The sequence below is a fragment of the Palaemon carinicauda genome, chromosome 24, assembly GCF_036898095.1.
Source record: "Palaemon carinicauda isolate YSFRI2023 chromosome 24, ASM3689809v2, whole genome shotgun sequence".
Taxonomy (NCBI): Eukaryota; Metazoa; Arthropoda; class Malacostraca; order Decapoda; family Palaemonidae; genus Palaemon; species Palaemon carinicauda.
Genome location: NC_090748.1, coordinates 80,568,968 through 80,593,009, shown reverse-complemented (window position 1 = coordinate 80,593,009; position 24,042 = coordinate 80,568,968). Strand labels below are relative to the sequence as shown.

At 41.0% G+C, this 24,042-nt stretch overlaps 1 protein-coding gene across 1 annotated transcript in view; it reads left to right on the top strand.

The window, feature by feature from the left end:
• Nucleotides 1–24,042, top strand: part of Moca-cyp (nuclear cyclophilin protein Moca-cyp) — a 321,526-nt gene that overhangs the window by 55,375 nt on the left and 242,109 nt on the right. The window contains exons 5-6 of the mRNA XM_068348233.1: nt 16,631–16,660; nt 16,861–17,012. Coding sequence (XP_068204334.1) covers nt 16,631–16,660; nt 16,861–17,012 — 182 coding nt within the window. The remainder of the gene's footprint in view (nt 1–16,630; nt 16,661–16,860; nt 17,013–24,042) is intronic.

Genomic DNA, 24,042 nt, shown 5'->3' with positions numbered 1-24,042 from the left:
ATGTTCAGTTACCATTATTCCAAATTATTTCAGATTTAGTTTATAGTGATAAGAATGTAGAAATGGAAATTACATGTTTCGTAAATTGTTTTGCAATAGTGATTTTTTTATTATATATATATAATATATATATATATATATATAAAAACACCTTTGGTTACAGAGCTGGTAGTTGCCTTACGACTTTCTTACCACTCAATGTTTAGCTTTATCGTGATTCATCCAATATATATATTGGTTTAGATTAAGATTTTCAGGAACTGGGCTTCTTAGCTTGTGTTCTATAATGTAAAACAAACTATTATCTCTTGAGTCAAAAAAGGCATTTGGAGCCCTCAGAACTGGCTTAAGGGATTTTCTTTTATAATGGGTAAGGTTATGAAAATCTTCGCTGTTAATGAGGTTGTTAGTAACCTCTGCTCCAGTTTTAATTTTGATGAATACTCTATGTATAATGTGATAGTAGTTCTGATAGTTCTGATTTTTATTTTTTTTTATTTACATGCAATTTTTTTTCTTTTTTAAACTACATCTGCAGTTAAAGAGGGCTAATCATAAAACTTAAAATAAACCATGTTAGGTGTTGGATGAATCAGTAATGCCAGTTCATCTATTCTTCCTCTTATTTATAAGACATATTCCTCGATTGTCTTAATATATTTCTCTCTTGTCCCTTAAGGTAGCTGTGGGAGGGTAATCAAGAAATCATTCTCCTTTTTTGTAGCTTTTCATTTATATTCTTCATATTACATTCACTTCTGAGTATTAATTGGTCCAGTCCATGGTTTTTTATAGTGTTTATCCACATTTTAAATCTTACCCTACTCTTATAATTAAGAGAGATAACCATTTTTATTTCAATGATCCTCTCCCAAATTTCTTATGCTGCAACCTCTCAAAGCACAGGCTTCTTATCAGAAACTTTGAAATACGACAATGTACCCTTTGTGTGCGGTAGCCCGTAGTCCCTGTGATGTCACCAGGAGGTGCCACTGTTAAACTGTTCATAACTTTCTTGTCAACTGTGCTGTTCATGTGTGTTTGCTATTACTCTGATTGTAAATAATTTTCCTTCCTCAGATGGTCTTGTTAAATATACCCATTGGGTATGTTAATCAACATTTCCTGTGTATTGGTAAACCTGTTCAGTCTAGGTGTGATGAGTGTTTGTTTTGAGATGTCGGTAGATTAGCCAACCTATTTACAATATCATCATAAGAGGGAAAGAGTAATAGAAATGTAATAAGAAACAAATTTATATGCAATATTGGAAATTGTTACTGTAATTAGGAATCAGTTATTGGGGTTACGTTTATCTTCTAACCCCTCTTGTGATTTATTCTCTCCCTCCTTTAGAAATAAGCTGTAAAACTTTTATGTATTCAGATATAATAGAACAGTTTAAAATATAAATTACAAACTTTATGTGCTGTAACTCTGACGATTCTGTTCCCGAGGTCACCCTTAACATACCTTTTATCTCTCGAGATAATCAAACCTTCTTGTCTGTGTCAGTGATTGCTTTATCTAACTGAAGACATTATGAATGTGCAGTCATCAATACAAGCATGTTCACCAAACGCACATAGCTCCTGCTTCTGTCAATTTTTAATGAACCATCCCAAGATCCTTGTGCTGTTTGAAGTTTATATGCAGAACAACTGTATCAATTGTTTCTTGTGGCCCGTGATATTCTATACATTTTTGGCTTACAATCTGTATTGTTAGTATCCAAACAGATGGCCTAGTTGATTGCCTAGGGCTCTCTGCAGGGTTGCTAGCTGCAATTCCAATGATTGAATCCTTATATGTGGCTCATGCTTCTCATGAGGTGGTTCAAATTCTAGATTTTGTTTCCCATGACCTATGACATACCTCTGCTCCTGAAGGTTCTACCTCTATCGTAACAGTGCTTTAGGACATTGTTTAAAATGCAGTTTGAGCTACGCTCAAGGTGTCTACACTTATAGGTCTAGATTTGAATGTAGATCCTGATTCTCCTTTTGTCTTCTTATTAAACAAAATTTTAGAAAGGTACCATGACAACATAGATCCCACCAACCATGGAAGTTTCATTCCCCCATGGCTTCTATGGCGGATAATATCCCTCACCACCTTATATATTTGCACAGAATAAATCAGGCGTCTATTTTTGTACACAACCTGTGAACCTTTAAAGGAATTCTTCTTTATCACAAAGGTAAAGTTGTATCTTTGACCATTCCCTCTAGTCAATATTTTTTAACCCCTTTGGTGGATCATAACAAGAAATGGAATTGTTAGGCAAAATGTCTTAATCCTAAGGAATATTTTTGCCTTAGTAATGTAGCTTAGGGAGACTTTTGGAGGTCTTCTAGCTTGCAGACACCTTTTTTTTTTTTTTTAGGAATTACTTATCAATTTTGGTTGTCTTAGCTTCAAGGGTCAAGTCAACCTCCACAGCGTGAAAGTTACTGATGAGACTTAGATCTCCTATACAGAGTCTTAAGAACATCTGGAGCTTCTGATAAGGGTATTGGACCGTCAGCTGTGTTCACATCCCAAACCTTACCAAAGCAGACAGACCTATCGTTCTGCCAGACAAAGCTGCACATGCTGCCATTACTGAGCATGATGTCGTCACCACACACGCCACCATTTCTGCTCTTAATTGATTATTCTTCAGGACAAGTTTACAACTCATCCCAGGTTATCATGCCCCTCCGCAATGATAACAGATCATATGCTAATTGTTTAATGTGTGAGAACTTTTCTCTGCAATCCAGCCAGGTTGAGACATCCTCCCTAAAAAGTTCCAAAGGTGGCCCAAACAGGGGCCCTATGGGCATGAATAATAAGCATGAGATACCTGATATCTCGGGTGAAGTGCACTCGTTAGAGCATAGAATGATCTTCTACTCGGGACATCCCTACACAAATCTTGGAAGGTAAAGAAGGGCAAGAAACCTTCCACCCCACTTCAATAACAGAACCCCAGTCCGACTTAGGAGTCAGCTTTACTAAGAAATGTAGACGAGGTCCTCGTGGAAAAAGATACAGAGACCTCCTGATAAGGAAATCTATCTCACTTAGTTGGCCGAATCAGGGAAAGGAAGTCTATACTTCTGCCCTACATGTTGAGCCTAGAAGTTTTCCCAGGCCTTCCTCCGCCTCATTATCCTGCCTCAATGAGTATATGGCTAAAGAAAGGAAGGACGTTAACCCTATGGAGGCCCCCCTGTGTACACTGGTGCCAGCCCAACAGAAGTAAGCCCTATGAATCCCCTTTGTCAGTTACCGAGACATCTCATCTCAATTTATGAGGATTAGGAGTCTTATCCATCACCTAGAGGATATGACAGTATCTCCCCTAGAGAGAGAGAGAGAGAGAGACCTGTCACTGAGAGAAAACCGGTAAGCAGGTTTCAGATGCAAGCGCGGAATTCTGAGCTCAAGTACGGGCTACAACTTTCAAAACCAAACTAAAGAGACTAAACTTATTTAACATGCAGGTATCAGCCTTAAAGCCGACAGGTCCCTAGAGTTACCACCTCTGACCCTGTTGTGACAGAGAAATTTATTTGTGCCTTCTGGGGCTTTTCAGAGTCCACTACCTGTCCCATAAAACTTGGCTAGCCTAGTTCTGTCTGCCCAGACGGAGGACGTATTTGCACGCCCCTCCGTTTTTTGGACTCAGAAATGATAAATAAGAATGTAGCAACTATGTCTGTGATCAAAACCTGCTCATGGCATGACCATTGGTCTAGAGCAATATCCCGCTATGCAACTATGGACGATCTTAATGAATATAATGCCCTACTTTTTATTTGAGGAATTATCATAAGCAAGGTCAAAAGCACTAGAATTTTTATTGGATCAAACCATTCTTGTATGGAGGAACTGTCTTGAAAAGACATGACGCATTCTTAGCCAGATGCTGAGAACAGCTGCCCCCTAGAGATGCGTTGTGTCTGAGTAACTCTGATTTGGTGAATTCCCCCTATTTGTTCTCTAAGACAGAAATAGAGACGGTGATAGAAAATATCGTAAGGCTGAAACAAACTCCCCCAGGGAGGGGAGAGACAGCAACTGAAATGCCTACCTCAGCATCAACACGAAGAATGGACTCCCCAGAAGAGGCGAAGTCAGCCTCTAGCAGTTCATAGACAATGTAGAGCAAATTAACAAGACATTAGACCAAGGGAGAAAGCACCCCCTCTGAAGGTGAAAGCCATAGGGTCAATGGCCCCTGCTAACAAAGGGTGCATACCAAGACTTACCACAGGTAAGGAGTGGCCGATAAAGTGCAGGGCGAGGTAGTAATTTTGCCGAGGACCAATCTTCTAACAATAGAAGTAGCTTGTTCAGGGTATAGGGGTTCTTTTTACCTCTTTTCCTACCATTGTTAGCCTAGAATACATTTCCAGTAACCGGTTTGTTCAAGTTGACAATCTAATGCTATATTCCCAGTTTTATACCTCCTTTTCAGGAGCTTCCTAGTACCGGCTGGGGCAGCAAAGGAATCTGGTTCGAGACTCCAGTTCCCTCAGCATTGTAGTCCTGGTGGATAAACCTGTGGGAGGTGAGAATTCTTTTGGAATCCTCCCCTCTCTTTCCTTTTTAGTGGGCATGATAAATGTTGAATAGGTATTCTGGCTCTTTGTTACCCCAAAGCTTTTAGTAAGGTATCAAATCTTGAGCCCATGCCAGGTCTACTTCAAGGAAGCTATCCAAGATACTAACTTTTGAGAAGAAAATTACTATTTCAAACCTATACTCCTGTCCAGACACAAGATCATGACTAAAACATAGGGCTTTTAAATTAAGGGGTCTTTTATTCCCAAGAATCTGGAACGGAGTCAGCCCCACCCGGGGACTGTTAGAAGACTGACCGTAAATAAATTTCCAGACCACTTTTTTCAGAAGGACTGATCTTCCTCAAAACCAGATATTTTGGGTATAGAACGCCTCTCGGAGAAGTAGTTGACCTGCTCATTCGTGGCTTTTTGTCACACCTCAGTACGAGTGATGTTAAGCGTCAAAGTACTGTGAATATACAGAACTCCTCCCCTATCAGAAGAACCTTTTGCTTCCCATAAATTCCTAGGAGGACATGACTAATTAAGAATAAGGCTCAATATTCAAGTCAAAAGTTTGACCTCCTGTCTTTCCCGTCCATCAGTTAAACAGGACTTCCATAGTTCTCTCCTAGTCTAGAGAGTTTAGAAAGTCTCTCTGGGAAAGATAAAAGAGAAGTCACTCCTTGACAATGGACATTTAGAGCAAAAAGATACACTTTTACTCGTCATGCTACCTGGCAATGGAGATTTAGGAGTAGGCCTAGACCAGATGTCCTCCCTCGTGGATTAAGTCATCACCGAAGTAGAGCAATCATCACTATCTATGTGTAGGAATCAAATACGCCCATGAAAGTAATGTCCAATATACCTCTTAACAAGAAAATTTGGGGCTTAAATGATTTCCCCTCACAAATTATTTAATTTTGCCAGATATTTTATTAGCCACTTTTTTTCACTAATATTACAGTAATGGTTGATACCCTTCAGGATCCAGGAAGAAGTCTAGACTCCCGTGACCTCCCTTGACTCTGGAGTCTGAGACCAGGAAATCCAAGGAAGTCAGAAGGACACCACAAATTCAAATGTATAAGGGAACAGTCCTCGGTACGGGAACTTCTTATGGTACCCCTGAGAAGACCTCCAAAACAAACAAAGAGTATTGTAAGCAATCCTCTGACTAATTTGTTGTAATTTTGCTTTACATGTCACAATAGGAGTCTAACTGACATCTTCCCTGGAAAGAATTTAATCACAGAAGGACTATTCAGGTCAATAGAATCCTTGATACACAGGGTTATTCAATAGTTTTGAGCTTTTTCGAGACTGCTTTTCCCTGAATGTGGATTGTTTGACAATTTTGAGAAACAACTTATTTCAGTCTTGGAAGTTTGGATTTAATTCTGGATCTTGAAGCAGGTCCTCGTTTGAGATAGCTAGAACTCTCGGCATCGTAGTTACCCAGGTTTATAGAAGGCAGACCTGTCTCCAAGGAGAACCCCTCCCCTCTTCCTCCTATTGAGGTATGAGATTGAGGGATTTATAATATCCTAAGATGATGATCCTAGGCAGGAAGGTTCAAGTCAGAGATCTGACTCTTCGTCTTCACTTTAGTGCCAGCCAAGGAAAATGAGTTAACTACCAGGGTCTTATTCCCAGAAACTCAATTCAGAAAATACTGTATTTTCTGGGGATACTTATTCTCAATTTGATAATGAGAAACCAGATTCCAGTGAATTTCATTAGTACTTTTTCACGATCTTGTCTCTCAAGAAGGCCATTTTGAAGAGTGTGTTTCGACCCCTCTGCCCAAGGATACTATGTATCCATCTCAATATTTTGTCCACAGATCAAAAGTGAAGTTCTTCGTCCTGAACATGATCACCCTATTGGTCAAGACCTAATATGAAAACTCACTACCCTGAGGGGAAGTGTCACCAGGGAGCCCCCTTTCTTGATCACATGTCATCTGTGGACCTGCTACACTTACCCTTTTCGGGTTTATTGAACAAAACCCAGAATCCGGTTGGAAATTATCCCAGATTTGACTCACAGTTTTGTCACTCAACGAGGTTTCTAATGACCCAGATAACAAGGTACTCTGTACCATAAGATCAGTGCGAGATTTATGATAAAAACGAAATATCTTGGAACCTGATATCTCCAATTTGTTCGCGAGCTCAAGCTACTCCAAAAGTATTCAGAAACTTTCTCCTTCTGGTTAAAAAAACTATCTTGAGAGCCTATACATCCTCGAAGAGAAGATCTCTAGGGCCCCCCCTCGAGCGCATAATACGGGTGTTCTTGCCTCAACCTTAGCGTTCTGCAAAACTGTTCAATTGTACAATTCTTCAAAGTTTTTAGTTTTACAAGACTGGTTTTTCCATCATTTCATCTTGGAGTTACACGAGTATTGCTTGGAGAAGGACATCCCATTTAATATTCCTTTGCTGCTGGACAATGTTTTGCATCTTCCGCCCTCCGTTCATGGATGACTTTCTTCTCAACAAATTTTTCCCGCCCCCCAAACAATGCGTCACTTATCCAGCCTTTGGATCAGGGAGTTTTGGAAAATCTATAATATATACAGGGTTATCATAAAGATCGCCTTTGCATGGCGCTAAGTTATGACAGCAAACATGAATGAAGGGTGGAAAAAAGTGTGGCTGGAGTTTGTCCAGGATTTTTATGGGATTAAAAAGAGAGAAAAATATTCTGGAATTAGAAATAGAAGAAAATGACTTAGTTGAACTACTTAAAGTCCATCAGGAAGAACTTAACAAGGGTTTATGGAACTGGAAGCTTAAAGAAAGAAGACAAAGTAAATGCAGAAGTGCATGAATACCTTACCAGGGGATTTATGATAGAGATGTTGGCAGAATCATTTTCTGTAATATAATTTTCATAAGAATTCATAAGAATTTGCATGTTAGACAGTATTTGATACAACTTGTGGTGTAATATAGTTTAAGGATACCTAAATAGTTTATGAATCCTATTGCTCTTTGGGTCCCTTTGTAATGGCAGGTGTTATACAGTATTACCATAGTTTTAGAACTGCATAAGTATATCTCCCTGAATGTCATGTTGTATATTTTAGTAAGCTTGAATTATTTTTCAGTGACATTTTGTTCGTAGGTGTCAACTCCCTAATGAGATGGTACTTATAATCTTTGAGATTGAATTTTTTTGGGGGAAGTGGTACAGAAGATATGAGTCCGCCTAATGTCCCAACAATTACAAGTTTTGTTAGTAAAATTCCAATTTCAGGCTAGATTTTGGTACAGTATCTCTTTGTTTGAAAACTTACTTTAGGTTAGGTGAAAATCTTTGATATTTGATTATTATTACTAATAGCCCTCCATCCTTTTTAATGTGGTATTCTCTACCTGAATTCTGGGGTACATGTATTTATAATCATGTTAGGGTATGTCTCTATTTGTTAGTTTTATTATCAGAAAAAAATGTTTAATGATTTTTCATTTCTTCACCATTAGAAATTTCATAAAATTATTTCGGGACTAACTCAGAGTAAATTTATTTCCTGCCCTTCTCCCCACGGATACTGGTTCTTTGGTTTTCTGAATGCATTCTGCTTGGCAGCTAGTGAAAGTTATGTGGAGTAAGATAGTGGCACCTCCGGGTAACGTCACCTTGGTTAGGTTCTCACCTAAAGGGGTTATCGTTCCAGCACTATATACAAACTTTGTGCTCTTTACGTAGAAGTATTATTTGGGCGATAGCTGAAACCAGCTGTTGAAGCTTTTGTGAGATGTAACTATCCTCTGCTAGTTAGTGGTGGTAGACCAGCCACCTCGCTCACACCAGCACTAATAAACAACATTCCCTTTTTATTTTTGCTTGGGGGACTACAGACTTTGTCTTACTCCCATGTAAAAATAAAAAAATTCCCTAATGTAACTGGCCTACAAAGCTAGAAATTTCCTTGGGGCACTGTTGCGGCACTTTCATGTTGGCAGAGGAAACAGCTCCTCATGATCTCTTGCCTGTGTGTGGGGGATCACTTCTGCACTCAGGAATCTACATGCCAGGTGCATTGGGAGAAGTCGCCCTCCCAGTGGACGAGGTTTAACAGGAAATGGAAAAAGAGGGCTCACAGGGATTCTTTCCTTTTGGGGTCATCCTCATAAGGGAAGAAACCTTGTCATTGAACTCTTGATGGCTCGGCCTTGCCATGTTGAATCTGCTAGAGTGGTTTCCCCTGGGGATCAGTCGAGCACAAGTGGCGCCCATGTGACTTTGGGACAAACCTATGTGCTGGGGTCCTCCGTTGCTTCCCCCCCTAGCGAAGTAGCGTCGGTCCCCGCCATAGGGTAGTCACTTTCTGGTGACGCTGTTTGTTTGCTGTGACCTTCCTTTGGGGCTCATCGGTTCCCATTGTAAGGAAAGGATACAGAAGGTTTTGTAGTTGCATATGGAACAGGAACAGACATCCTTCTTAGGGGTTAATTCCTATCTTTCCCCTTGAGACTTCGTAGGTCAAGGACCAAAAGAGTCTCGCACACACTTGACTGTCTTGACCTCAGCACTGCTCGCCCCAACATTCGTTCTGCTTCGGCGGGCGGGCGTGAGCAGTTGCTGACAAGTACTCCTCGGAGTGACTGGTGGGGGGGGGTTCCCTCCGAGGTGAATCCTTGAACTAGATTTGGCTGTGTCCCAAAAGCAGTTCATGATGTTAATCTTTTAGCTAGCTTCGCTCAAACAGAAGGGAAATGGAGTGAGCTGCCTGGAGGTCCGCCTCTTGGTGTTGGACAACCTTCCCTTCTGATGGAAAGTCATCCACCACCAGGTGTTGGGCAACCTTTCCCTTCCGAGGGAGAGATTCCCTTCGGTCGCCTCGGTTCAGCAGTCTTCTTGTCCATGAGGAGATTTGCTGATGGACATAAGGGGTCGATCGTCCTTTCTGCCCAAGGCAGAGATGGCCTTCTTCATGATGGGTCTACCCCCTGGGATTCCATTGAAGGGCATTGGATGAGTCTAGGCCCCGCTTGAGTTCATCGGAGCACAGCTTTTCGGAGCTTGATGACAATGGTAGAAGAGAATTGCTTGCAATTCCTCCCCATCGCTGTAGTGTCTGTAGCTCACAACATAGCATTCTTGGCTATGCAAGGTCAAACTCTCAGGAACTTATGCTTCTGGTTTCTACTTCTTGCGAGGTAGAACCTGCTTTGCTGCCTGCGCACAAGTGTTCTTCAGCTGCCTGGCCTTTTTTGCCTTTACAGGAAAGGAAGACAGCTCATCTTTCCCCATCGTAGGATAAGGTGGGCAGGAGAGTTTCTCTTCATAATGTGTTAGCGAGGGATTGAGCTAACCGCAATCTAGCAAACTAATCTTGCGCAGCTTTGCTCACCCTACCACCTAGTAAGGTGGGCGGGCTAGCTTGTCTGCTTGACGAAGGTTTGCACTTAACCTCTGCTACGCGTAGTGTGCTCTTTGGCAGTTCTTCTCATCAAGACTTGCATGTGCTGGAAACATTTAGATAGGCAAACTCTACCTTGCTAGCATGTTTTGCACACTACTCATAGGTAGACAGACGAGCACAGGTAGATTACATCTTATCTGTGCAAGCTGAGAAGAGTGCGCGCACAAGCACCCCTTATCAACTCTTGCCTCACATTCGGTCTACCTTGCGAGAAAAACAGCAGGTTCCTTTACAAGGTATGGTAACATTACCTTCACAGACTGATTGCTCGGTCAGACATGTGGTTGGTGCCCACTTATATAGGGAAGTTGATCACAAGGAAGGGGACAAGTTGGCATCCTCTCGTGCCAAGGAAACAGGCTTGTAGGGCTCAATCGGATACAGTTCCGTTCTCGAAAGATGCTCCCTGGTTCCTGGACAGTCTCTGGATTGACCGATCATCCTCTGGCAGTTCCATCCATGGACGTTCCTACTATTTGTTTAGAGGTTTCTTCTTTAAGGGGAGTGAAGGCCCCTCTGATCCTAGACACAGTAGCTCTGCTAGGCAGCTTCTTCCTTGTGATGCCTCCAAGCCTCTTGCTCCTCAGGTCCCTGCAAGGTATCAGAAATATCTGAATACCAAGGTGCCCATCAGCTAGGACCCTGTCTGGGAGAGGCTGGGTTTGATTCCCATCGTGCCACAGGAGGAGGAAAATGAATCAAGGCAAACACTCCTCCGGCGAGGAATACCGTTCATCCACGAATGAGCAGAGGATTGAGAGCATTCACAGACAGTTATAGCCTCTTGCCTATAGAGTTGGACCAGCCTGAACCTCCTGCTACAGTGGTAGAGGTTCCTCCTCCCACTTCCTCCTTAGACCCCGCGTCTAAGGAGGCGGAAAGGAAGGGAGTTTTTTTTTTTTTTTTTATATTTTAACATTCGTCCAAGAGAAAGGAAAGATACTGAGACCATCCCAAAGAATTGGCACACTATGGGTGAGTGTCAACTTCTAGGGCGAACGTCGTTTGGTTTCAACATCTGTCTCCGTAAGACCAGATCACAGCGGTCTACCTCCGAGAGCTCATTCTTAGCGAGAAGGAACTCTGATGACAACCTCGACCCTTCCTGGGCTGCTATGGGTGCTAGCTGGGAGGAGATAGAACCTTTTGATGATAGCTTACAATCTGATGGGGCGCTGTCAGTGTCCACCAGCCCAAGATTTCTTTCTTAGAGCAGGAAGATGCAGCTGCTCAATACTGAGATCCGGATGTTGAGGAAACTGCATATTTTATTCCCTCAATATCCCTCTTCACAAGATATGGCATAATTAGGGATGAAAATCATTACCAGACTAGGCAAAGTTTTTCCCATCTAAGGAACAAGTAAAGAGACAGAAAGAGCTGGTAAAGGCTGCTTGGACACAACTTTTCTAGAGAAGTGGGTTCCCAACAACCATCTACACATTTAGTCACTGCAGTGGCAGCTGAGGACCTTTTGGTCTCAGCATCTAGACCCACCGAACATCTTTGTTCCGGTAGGTCAGGAGCAGAAGAGTGACCTGAGTTGATGGTTGTCGGGCACCAACCTGCTCAGGAGAGTAGACCTCTCTCCTCCCCCAGATTTGTTGCTCTTCACAGATGCTTCATCTGTCAGAATGCCGGATAACTCATAATCAATCAATTACAGATGGGTCAAAAGAAGGTTGGGGACCTCACCAGTTGCTCCCCATGGTATCCGGGTTTTGTTCCAAATCCGAGCAACAGTGCCACATAAACCTCCTGGAAAAGAGGGCAGCCTTCCTCGCCCTCAAGTACTTCCATTGGTTCCTTTCAGGACATTCTTTACTGCTGATGAGTGACACTTCGGACCCTCTGCATCTGTTCACAGTGGCACCAAGAGAGCTCCCCCTACTTCCCCATCTACTCAGACAACCACAGAGATCTTCCATCAAGCAATTCAAGCTGAACAGATTAAACATTTCCTCGTCAAAGGAATTTTCTGTCCTCATATGAAATTTTGAGCGCTTATGCCCTCAGTCGGAAGTCAGACCACTTCCTTGGAACATAGTGAAAGTTCTACGCTCACTGAAAGGAGCTCCATACAAACCTCTTCGTCAAGCATCAGTATTTCTTCTATCTCTGGCCTTTGCCAAAAGAGTCGGTGAACTTTATGGTCTGTCCTATGATATCGCACATTCAAGGGGATGTGGGCAAGTGACACTCAGTTTCGTCCTAGAGTTTGTAGCCAAGACTCAAAATTCGGCGGTAGAGGATCCTAGATTCGGGCTGTTCAAGATTGAGAGTCTCAGTTCCATAACAGATGTCGCAGATCAGCTGTTACTCTGCCCTGTAAGGCCACTGAGGAAATACTTGAAAAGAACCTCTAGAGCCCACCCCCAGATCAGCAGGCTCTTTGTGAGGACAGGATTGCCAAGAGAAAGATTACTAATAACTGTATCTTCCTGGATCAGACAGGTAATCTAGAGAGCCATTCAACCAGGCTCTTCACCTTCCAGTCGTTGTCCCTGTGCTCATGATGTCCCTCCAAGCAGCTTGTATATAGCACAGAATGTCATCCCGTGACAGTCTCTAGCCAGTTGGGTTTTAGGACGTCCACCTACCATGGGGTGTCTCTCCTTTGTAAAGAACGTAAAATTTGTATATAGTTCTGGATCAAATGACGAATTTGGAATAATTTGTATTTTTCCTAACTACATTATACAAACCTGAAGCTCTTCACAAATACTGGTCCTGCTATCACCTTCCCCCAGAAGTCCTCCCGTAAATGCAAAGTGACGGTTGTTTATTAATGCTGGTGTGAGAGTGGTGCTTGGTCTGCCCTGGCTACTCCCCTCCGTTGACTAGCAGGGGGTAGTTACACCTCACAGAAGCTTTAACAGCTAGTTTTAGCTATCGCTAAAATAATATTCCTGCATAAAGAGCCCCAGGTTTGTATAGTTAGGAAAAATAGAAATTATTCCAAATTTGTCATGTTATCGTTTCTTGAATTTCTTGTTAAAAAGCTTTCATTTCAAGGGGTTATTGTCCTAGAATTCTTGGTAAGTATTGAAATGATTATTTTTATAAAAGCTCTAGTTATTTTTTTTTTGCCCCCCATTCTCTGCGTCAGACCATGCCAAGGTAGCTGGACATAACCTTCAATATGGCCAGTTTAATTATGCTTCCTTACCAGATATTTTTGTGGATATTTGGTGTTTATGAAAGCAATGTTTTTAACATACAAGCAAGTTTGGATAAGTTAGGATGTGTAGATTTAAGCTTTTATTGATGTAGCACCCCTCTCCATTTTAGTCAGGTGGAAACACTGAGTAGTGTTTTGAAATAATTTTAGAGCATACATAACTTTTTATTGCTTAATTTCTGCTGATTTTGGAAAAACTTTCTTAGAGTGAAAGATTCAGTATTGGAAAATTGAGAAACATCACGTCGATCTACACCACTCTTAACTTCCCAAGTTGATTAGAATTTTTAATACATGTAGAACAGTTTAAAGGAAATTGTTAAAAACGACTCCAGATGGCAGGTATTAGAAAAAGAAGCATCAGCCGAAGATCTCTAGCATTGATTGATAAATTACTGTATCATTAATTAATAGTAGATAGTTAGTCAATGTATTGTCGAAAAGGGGGAAGTGGATTTCAGCTTGACACACTAAAGGTAAGACTGGATTATTTCTTTTAATTTGGTTTTAAAATAGTCATAATGTTTCATGTTTAGCTTGGAAATTTTATTTCACAATTAAATTTCCACAGAATTTTACCGAGTTATTAGTAACTAATTGTATAACTACAGAATTTTGTTATTGCCTTTGGTTCTTCACAGCAAGGATTTATCCCATATATCCTAAATATTCTTCCTTTGTTATGTTTCTAACTGATTTTTTTTCAGTTACTACAGCTGAATTGTTTGACCTTATTAAGGAGAAATTCTTTGAAGTGTACTTCTTGAAAATGCCAAAAATTTCATGGTGGTGTCGTTAAGTACATCCTAAAAATACCAGAAAATTCTCATAATGAAGAATTAAACAAAATAGCAATTTAGAGTGCAAGAATTCTTGAATTATGAATTATTGATTAAAGGGTAACACATTTTGTTACAGCAATATTACAAGAGTTTAAAGATACAATTTATTCCTATGCAGATGAAGATTTCTGAGTCATTTATTTGGGTTATTCCTAGTCTCATTTTCTCTACGACCTGATAATCAAAGAAAAATGGTTTGATTGTCATTCTCTAGTGACTAAGCAACTAGAGATGTTCTTCACTGCACTCCTGGTTGAGGATGTATCCTCACTTCCTCTCTATGATTAAGATATCTGCTTTCGCCCTCGCATACCCTCATATTGTTTATGGTTTTGCCTGTGTGTCCTTATTATTCACTTTCACTTGTGTTTCTATCATTATTTCTAAGTTACGAGTGAGTGCATTATGGCTAACAAGCCAAATATCTGGTCGTAGAGAAAATGAGACTAGGAGTAACCCATATACAGTAAATGACTCGGGGTTTGTATAGCTAGGAAAAATATAAATTGTTTTTAAAATTTGTAGTAGTATACCTGTACAGTAGATGACTTTTGGTTACATAGTTGTAGAGCTATTAGCTCCTTCAAATTGCTAATTTTGGAATATTCAGTGGTTTACAATCATTAATTAGATTATTAGATAAAGTACTGATATCCACTGAAATTTTGAATGAATGTTCACTAGCTAAACTGATGGTATGGTAATGTTGATTTTATGTATTCTATAGAGATGGAAATTAAAGACTATAGGGATATATAATTAAGGAATTGTGATTCAGTGAAAACAATCTTATTTTTAATAGCTCTTTATTTCAAAATGGATGTAAAATGGCAAAATCAGGGTGACAATGTAAAAAGGGAAATTCTAGTTAGTGAGGCATTGTCTGCTTGGGAAAAGATATTACTTTAATCTATAAATATATATGAATAAAAAAGCAAGTAACATTGTTTCATAAAGAGAAAGACAGACTTATCGTCTTATATATTTTAAATAGTTGCAATCCACTAGTTTTTATAAATCATTAGTTCTTCTGGTTAATTATTTCAGCTAAAAAAAATATACTGATCAAAATATACCCCATTGAACTAGAAAAAAGATACATTGAGGAACTGAATACTTGGAATATATTTGATATAAGTTCTGAAGTAATTGTGTGATAGTTAGATAACTTAATTATATACAAAGTCAACAAATAACTTACTTGAATAGTAACCATGTAGTTTACATACAGTTGACACAGTTTTACTTTTTGTATCTCTTTTGATGGGCATAGGAAGTACTGCTTCCTTGTTACCAATCTTCTTATCAAATCATAATTGATATTCCCCTTCCTTCCCAATAAATGCTAGTGTTATTTTTAGTATAAGTTGGTCACAACTTGAATAAAACTGCTGCAATTTTGTTTGGTAATCGGTCCATCTGCCACTAGTATTAGCTAGGTATTGGGCTAGGCTGGGCCAAAAGTGAGAGGATATTGTGAAGAGTAATCAATTTATTTTTTATTTATATGTATTCTAAGGTCATGAAGCTCATACTTTTGAATTAATAGCTTATGATTCAACGATAAGTTGGAAATAAAGGATTTTTATTATAAGATTCTGACTTTGGATATATATAGACCGAGTAGGAGGAGCTTGTGATTCCTGTAGAACTCCAAAGTAAAAGCTGCATTTCTACTTTATGAAATGGGAGAATTTCATACTAAAATAAAAGAAAATCTTGATTTAGCAAAGTTTACAGCGCAAATAATCCACAGTTTCAAGACTGAGATACACTTTAACTGTATCTGTTTTACTATTAAAAATTGAGGAAGATAATTAGTAGTCAATTGCAGATAACAGCGGCTTATGAGCTTTTGTACATTTTGAAGGAATATCTTTGATTAATGGTAAGTAATAATTTAATTAATGACATCTCTTGGGGAGTACCACTTGAATTGTGCCTATGTGGAGGGCTGCACCAAATTTTCTTTTCAAATGGCTTTGGTGGCCCAGCTGTATTGTATTCTGTTTTATACTTTTCTGTCCTTTTCTTTGGTTCCGAGCTCTTTACCAATTAAACCTCCATACCTACCTTGCTCCATTTTTTTTAAAAGCAAATCCTTTAGATGGGCCCTATGAGAGTGTAAATGGGGCTTTGATCTTGTTTTCAAAATTTATTATCAGGATGTATGACCAGTCATTTTATTATATAGACATCATTGAGTAGTGATACAGTACTGTAGTTTTTTACAGGGTGTGATATCTGGAGTCCTTGGATGTATGAAAACCTGATCTAATAGAAATTGTCATGCCCTTTATAATTAATGAGTTTTATAGTAGTGAAAGAAATTTTTGTCTGTAAGGGAAGGATTCAAGCTGCTAGGTTTTATTTTCTTTCGGATGTGGGACCCCTTAAAAGTTCTGCGTTTAAGGATTTCTTTAGAATTGGGGTGTATTAGCACATTGGTGTCTGGCTTAGTGGATAACATTATGCTCTTCCCTACAGTCCGCTAGCCAGGCAGAGGCAGGTGGTTGTGGGTTTTGACTTCTGCCCCCTTGCCTTGTCACTGTGTCTGACATTCATTCTTCGTTATTCTACCGTAATGATCGTTTTGTCCTTCCTGTAGAACGACCCAGCCCTCTCCGCATCTAGATGGGTAAGTATATCAGACCCATTCATTTTTCTTTCTATTGTCATGTGAAAATTACAGATATTTTGTACCCACAACTGCTCTCTGGAATTTCTAGATACAGTACCTGCAGATGTTTTTATATGCAAAATTTAAATTACATAATTTAATTTAGTTCTCATCTAGAAAAGAAATCAGTTTATAATAAGTAACTTTTTCTAACATAGGAAGCACGTGGTGTTTGGCCGAGTTGTGAATGGAAAGGAGGTAGTTGCAGCCATAGAGGACCTTCCCGTTGACAACCGTAGTCGCCCGCTTCAGCCAGCTGTCATATCCAATTGTGGAGAATTGATTCTTCAGCGTTCTGCAAAAACTAAAGGTATTCAATCAGTTTTGGATGTTTAAATGTCTATTGATAAGATATTTTTATATTGTAGGAATTTTTTAAAACCATTATATACAGTAGTACCTCTATATACGATCTTAATTCGTTCCAGGAACTGCTTCGTATGTAAAAACGATCGTATATTGGAACAAACATTCCCATAAGAATACAATGTAATTTGTTTAATTCTTTCCTCAGCCCAAAAACCCATGATAACTCCTTAATAAATTGCTACTCATAATTACAAATAACATTAATACAATTGCATAACACAGAAATATTTAAAAAAGAATAATAAAGGGGTTTTTATGAATAGAACTTACCTGGCAGTTATATATATACTGTATAGCTTAGTCTCTGACATTCGGCAGAATTTTTCAAAAATCGCGGCAACCGCCGTGTGGTGGTTGTGCGGTTAGGTGGTTAACAACCCTTACAAGGTGGTACTTGGAATCATTCCCGTTTTCTGTTCCTCAGATCATCTCTGCCAGCCGGATCGACAACATCGTTGGTCTTCCATTAGAGTTTTTTGTGTCGCTTTCCCTGTGTCGCTGTACCGGACTCATTTTGGTGAAGTACATTGATTTGGGGATTTGGCAATCGTGTTTCTGTTTATTTTGATACTTTTTGGTTTTGTTTAATATGAGTGAGAAACTTCATTTTCGTGAGTGTGCGAATGAGGAATGCAAGGTGAGGTTACCGAAAGTTTTGTTAGACCCTCACACAGTTTGTTTGGGTTGCAGGGGTTTTGATTGTGCACTGGATAATAGGTGCAAAGAATGTGAGATTTTGAATGAGAAAGATTGGTTAGCTATGAAGCGCTATGTGCACAAATTAGTTCTAGATAGAGTAAGGAGAGCTTCTAGATCTAAATCTAAGTCTACTAGTGAGCCTAGTTTAGATATTTCCATTGAACCTTTAATTAATTCCTCTTTGGAAGTTGATCCTTCCCCTGAGGTAGTAACTCCTGCCCCCTCTACAGGATCTGTATCTGCGGATGACCCTCGGTACGCCAGGATGGCGGCCGAGTTGAAGGCTATTAAAGATCAACTTGCGGCCTTAAAAGGTAAGAGTGAGAGTGAAAATAGTGCTTGTGAAAGTGCAGTGGAGGTGGCGACTGATCGAACCTGTCATTACCCTAGGTCTAGACCTCTACCAAGCTCCCAGGACCAAGGGAGGAGGTACGTCGACGACCGAAAGGGGGTGAGAGGTACGTATCCTCGGTCAGCCGTCTCCTCAGACTGTCCTGTTGCTTTTTCCCAGGCTGCTCTTGACCGCCACGGAAAAGGTGCGTCGGATGTGATGGTGTCTTCCCCGAACCCCTCTCTCAGACGCAAATGGCACTATGAGGCTTCGAGACCGACTAAGAGGAGGTGGAACCGAAATGAACAGTCTCGTTCTCATTCTCCCAGATCTAGCAGCCACGAACCTTGTCCTTCGGAGGATGATTTGGATACCGTTCCTGTGAAGAGGACGAAACCAAGGTACGAAAGTCAAGAAAGATCAGCGAAAGATCCTTATCCTTCTTCTACCAGCGCTACTCGACAGCCGTCTCCTTCGGAACCGCAGGATCCAGCAGCGGTCGCTAAATTGTTTATGACGGTTATGCAAGAGCAACTTTTCTCCTTAGTTTGTAAAACACTCTGGATGATTTCCATCCGGTGTATAAATAAAGACGCTCAAAGTCCATATACTGAAAGAAGTTCAGTGATGAAGCAATCTTTCTCAGATCATGACCTGCGGGAGTACTGTCAGGATCCGCTCTACGAATAAAGTAGGTGAGCTTCGCCCTCAGTTGTTTTAGGGATAAGTTTGATCCAGAGGTTTCTCCTTTAAAGAGCTGTCCTCCCCTGAAGTCTGAAGTTCTACAAAGATAGACCTTAAGACACTCTACCGGACATAAATAGACATCTTCCTTTAGAGGGCAGATTCTCCAGGGACCCCACCTTTTAGTGGGTAACTCATTCTTAGTGAGAAAGGTCTGATCAGGGAAGAGATTCAGTTCTCCTGTTTCTGCGAACTGAATGTGGCTCTCATCTCTAGATAGAGCCACTATTTCACTAACTCTAGCCCCTGAGGCTATAGCGAACAGAAAAATCACCTCTTGGGTTAGATCCTTAAGCGAACAATCTTCATTGTTCATGGATGAGGCATAATGTAGGACCTTGTCCAAAGACCAAGAGATTGGCTTTGGTGGTGCTGCAGGCCTAAGCCTTGCACATGCCTTCGGGATCTTATTAAAGATCTCATTCGCCAAGTCCACTTGAAAAGCATATAGAAGGGGTCTAGTCAAGGCTGACTTACACGAAGTTATCGTGTTGGCCGCCAAACCTTGGTTATGAAGATGGATAAAGGAGGACATACAGAAGTTCATTGAAATCTCTTTTGGTCCTTTTGCTTTTTCCATGATGACTCATATTGTCTTCTAGTTGACTTAGACTTGTATTCTTCTTAGAATTTTACATTGCCTTTTGAGATCCCAAACCTTTTCCTAACCGCTAGGGCAAGAAAATCATGCAATGAAGGGTTCGGGTTTTCTGTGATAAATTGAAGGCAATTAATCTCTGAACCTTCTGAAGTAGTCCTGGGTTCAGAACTAGGGACAGCCTCAGCCTCCGTTCCTTCCTCAAAGAGGACAGATTGCTCTTGGGCTACCTGGGAGCCAACAGAGCTACTCCTCTCTGGAAGGATCTCAGCATGTTGAGGACTCTCAGCAGGTGATTGGATGGGATGAACTGGAAATCCTAAGTCTATCCCTTCCATTGCAGAGACATGATGTCTGTCATTTTTATTAGAGGATCCTCGTAAGCGGCTACATATCGAGGTAGTTCCTTGGCGACGCTCGTAATGAAGAGGTCGGACTGCAGTTTGGGGACTTGTTCCCATCTGTGAGATAATAGGTCTGCGTCCGTGGACCATTCTTACTCTATCGGCTTGAGCCCGAGTAGAGCATCTACTGTCACATTGCGGATTGGATGTATATGAACTGCTGACAGGTGCCACCCCTTTAGGTAAGGGATGGTTAACTACACCTAGACTGTATGAGACGTTCTCTAGCATCGTCGATTGCTGCGTCTCATTATCGCTTCGGAGTCCCAGATCAGCCGTAGACAATCTGATCTGCGTGGAGAGAGTTTCCCCACTCAGGACAGGACCAACATGGTCTTGGGAAATTCGGGCTTTGACTTTTGTTAAGGAAGCGATTAAGGAAGGACCGATATTGGTCTTTTTAGATCTCTTCGAGCGTTTGATGCTTGTTTTCTCCAGACTCTCAACGCATCTTGCAGCAGTGCTCTTAGCACTGGGTCTGTCTCTATTGGGAACTGGAGAGAGATCAGAGCTCCTCCCTGTTTGCATTTTGGGAATCTGACTGATTACCAGAGTCTCTTGACCGACCTTGCCATCTCCTTTTACATTCCCAAAGGAAAGGAGAGTTGGTGTGACCACAGGCTTTAATGGCTTTTTCGCCATTGAAACCCTTGAGCTGGAGAGAATCGAGACTTCTTGAAGCTTATCTTGCATCCACGATGTTCCGGGGACCGGATCATTTCCTTGGATGTTCATAGACCAGCCACCTTGGGTGCTGCCCACCCCAGCCTCCCGTCCAGGAACATTGTTGCCTGAACCTTTCCTAGGCTTAATTATTGCGTGACTGTGTCTGCCAATTTTATGAAGATATCTAGGACTGTGTTTAGTCCGACAAGTATCTTTCCTAGGAAATACGTTACTTTGTGTAACTTGAATCCTAGATAGGAGGGGAGAGGGTGATTGACTGGAAGTTGTCAATAGACGACTTTCAGGTCTGGTAAGATTACGGGCATGCTTTTTTGCAACAGGGTCCTTATGTTCAGAAGGATAAACGTTCTGAACTCTTTGTTTTATTTGGACTTGAGTGGCGAAAAGTCTAGAATGACACTGAATTTTCTTGAGTCCTTCTCGTAGACACACAGCGGCCTTCCCTGGAATTCGGTGGACTATAGTTTCCTTACCACTTGTATGCTCTAGAGCTCTCAGGTAAACTCCGCCAGGAGGGTTTTGGATTATAGGAGGAGTTGAGGAAATGGTGGTAGAGACATCTCCACCTCCCATCTTGATTAGACCATAGACCCAAGGATTGAAGGTCCAGCGATCCTAAAGGAACCTCTCTCCTACCAGAAGCATTTCTATGCTTCGACTGATTAGTAGGATTATGTTTTCGACCACCTGCCTGTGGCAGCGCGATCACTACAACTGTGGGATGTTGTTGAACTGCTCGAAATGAATTTCCAGATCTTTCCGTCTTCCTCTTAGGTTGGGGACCCACAACTGTGGAAGACACTCTTTTTGAAAGGATGCCCCACTTTTGGAGAAGTCCTACTTTCTGTGTGGTGGCGTTCTTAATCACTTTCCTGACTACCTCGTCTGGAAAGAGGTCTTTTACCCCAGATGTTGGAAGATATTAGCTTCCTTGTTTCGTGTTTTGCTGTCGCGTTAGCGAACACAAACTCCCTACATGTTCTTCTAGCCTTTATAAAGGCATAAGGGTCTTTTACCAAGGTAACCAAATGTATTTTAGCTAAGACCTTGAGCATGTCTGGGGTATCTTGATGAGCTGAACAGAACTCTATGTAGGTTTGTAGAGATAGGGAGGCTGCAAGTCTCTTCTTTGTCTCTTGTTCATCATGTAAGAGAAACTCAGATAATTTAGGGAGATTTTCCTTAAATTGTTGGCTGGCGACATCCGCCTCAAGTCTTCCTACTGAAATGGTTGGATGGGCTTCCTTCTAGTTCTTCAACTGTCTGGGAAAGGCCAGTGACAGAGGCTCGCACTCCTTAAGTGTAGGACACGGTTTACCTGCCTCCACTGCCTCGGTGACATATTTAAATTCCTTCTCCGTAAAGGGGAATGAAATTTAAGCAGGAGTAAGAAGGGAAGAGTGCCTGTTACCTGGTGTGGATACCTTCGACACCGAGTAACCCGCCTTTTCTATGCTACTTGATAGGATAGCCTGTGCTTTATCATGGTCAAGAATCATAACCTCCTTTGATTCCGTTCCTTTTCTTGACCTTGGTTCATCCTTCAGTCTAACGAAACAGTTAGGGAAAGCGTCAAAGCTTGGCCAAAACTGGATTTTGTCCAAAGGAACAGCACCCATCTTCTCCGAGATGTAGAGTTTGCCGTTTAAAATCGGCATCAGCTCTGCAAACTTCCAGGGATTGGATTTGGAGCATGTCGGAAGGTCTTGATCTATAGGTCATTTGTATGACCCCTGAGGAGCAACAAGTGGAGCTTTACAAGGCTCTACATTGCATTTCGCTTCCTGCTTTTTGCTCTGTTTGCAGAAGTTTTCTATTAGATTCCTCACTTGGGGCCATAAGTAGTCCATTCCATCTAATAGAGGGATAGAAGGCGGAGATATCGATGTCGCTGGCTCTAGAGCCGGTATGGACGGAGACACTTCCAAACTGACATTCTCCCCTTCTTCCCGTGGGCGCTTTCTGCCCTCCTTCCCGAAGGTTATCTGGCCGTCGGGAGATGTACATCGTGTCTTTGGTACCTCTATTTCCATACTTGCTGTTGGAAATAGTAGCCTACACATCTTGTCATTAGGCAAGTAGGGTCCCGGAGAGATTTTCTGAAAGCCTCTCATCTAGTTGCGTAGCTTGAAACGAGCTGCATCCCTAGTCTCTACCGACTAGGGATTCTTGAAACCCTCGAACAATAAGGTCCGACATACTTTGCAAGCCTGCGGGTTCCAATAATGCAGGGGTTCGGAAATAATATAGCAGGGGGCATGAAACCTGCATGCATTGTCCTTAAAAACACTTACTCTTAGTTTTGCAGAAGACTGCAACACATGACATCTGGTGTTCCTCCTGTAAAGAAAGGAAAACAGAATGAGTATACGATTGATTATCTCACTGATAACCAATATATCAAAAGTCGTATCTTAACAGAAGAGCTTAGGATAGCAAGCTACAAAAGGATAGTAGTGTGGAGGATTTATTTTTGTTTATAAGAGAGAGAGAGAGAGAGAGAGAGAGAGAGAGAGAGAGAGAGAGAGAGAGAGAGAGAGAGAGAGAGAGACTTATTGCCTTATTTTTTGTTTGGGTTCCCCCAGGTCCCTCAGTGTGAGGCACCTCGTATATCCACCAGAGAGTTGCTAATACATCTTCCGGTGTATTTTGCATCTTCCAGTCTTGGATGGTCTGGGATGCATCTTAGGTATTTATCGAGCTGATTTTTAAACGCATCTACGCTCACTCCTGATATGTTTCTTAGATGAGCTGGCAGCACATTAAATAGTCGCTGCATTATCGATGCTGGTGCGTAGTGGATTAATGTCCTGTGCGCCTTTCTCAGTTTACCTGGAATGCTTTTTGGCACTATTAATCTACCTCGGCTTGCTCTTTCTGATACTTTAAGCTCCATGATGTTTTCAGCAATTCCTTCTATTTGCTTCCATGCTTGTATTATCATGTAGCGTTCTCTTCTCCTTTCTAGACTGTATAGTTTTAAAAATTGCAGTCTTTCCCAGTAATCAAGGTCCTTAACTTCTTCTATTCTAGCAGTATAGGACCTTTGTACACTCTCTATTTGCGCAATATCCTTTTGGTAGTGTGGGTACCATATCACATTGCAGTACTCGAGTGTACTACGCACATAAGTTTTGTAAAGCATAATCATGTGTTCAGCTTTTCTTGTTTTAAAGTGTCTGAATAACATTCCCATTTTTGCTTTACATTTAGCCAACAGTGTTGCTATTTGGTCGTTGCATAACATATTCCTATTTAAAATTACACCAAGGTCTTTAATTGCTTCCTTGTTTGTGATTGTCTCATTATTAGGTCCCTTGTATGCATACACCATTCCTTCTCTGTTTCCATAATTTATTGATTCGAATTTATCGGAGTTAAATACCATCCTATTTATCTCCGCCCATTCATATATTTTGTTTAGATCTCTTTGTAGTGAGTTCCTATCTTCATCACAAGTAATTTCTCTACTTATTCTTGTGTCATCGGCGAAACTTCTCACTACGGT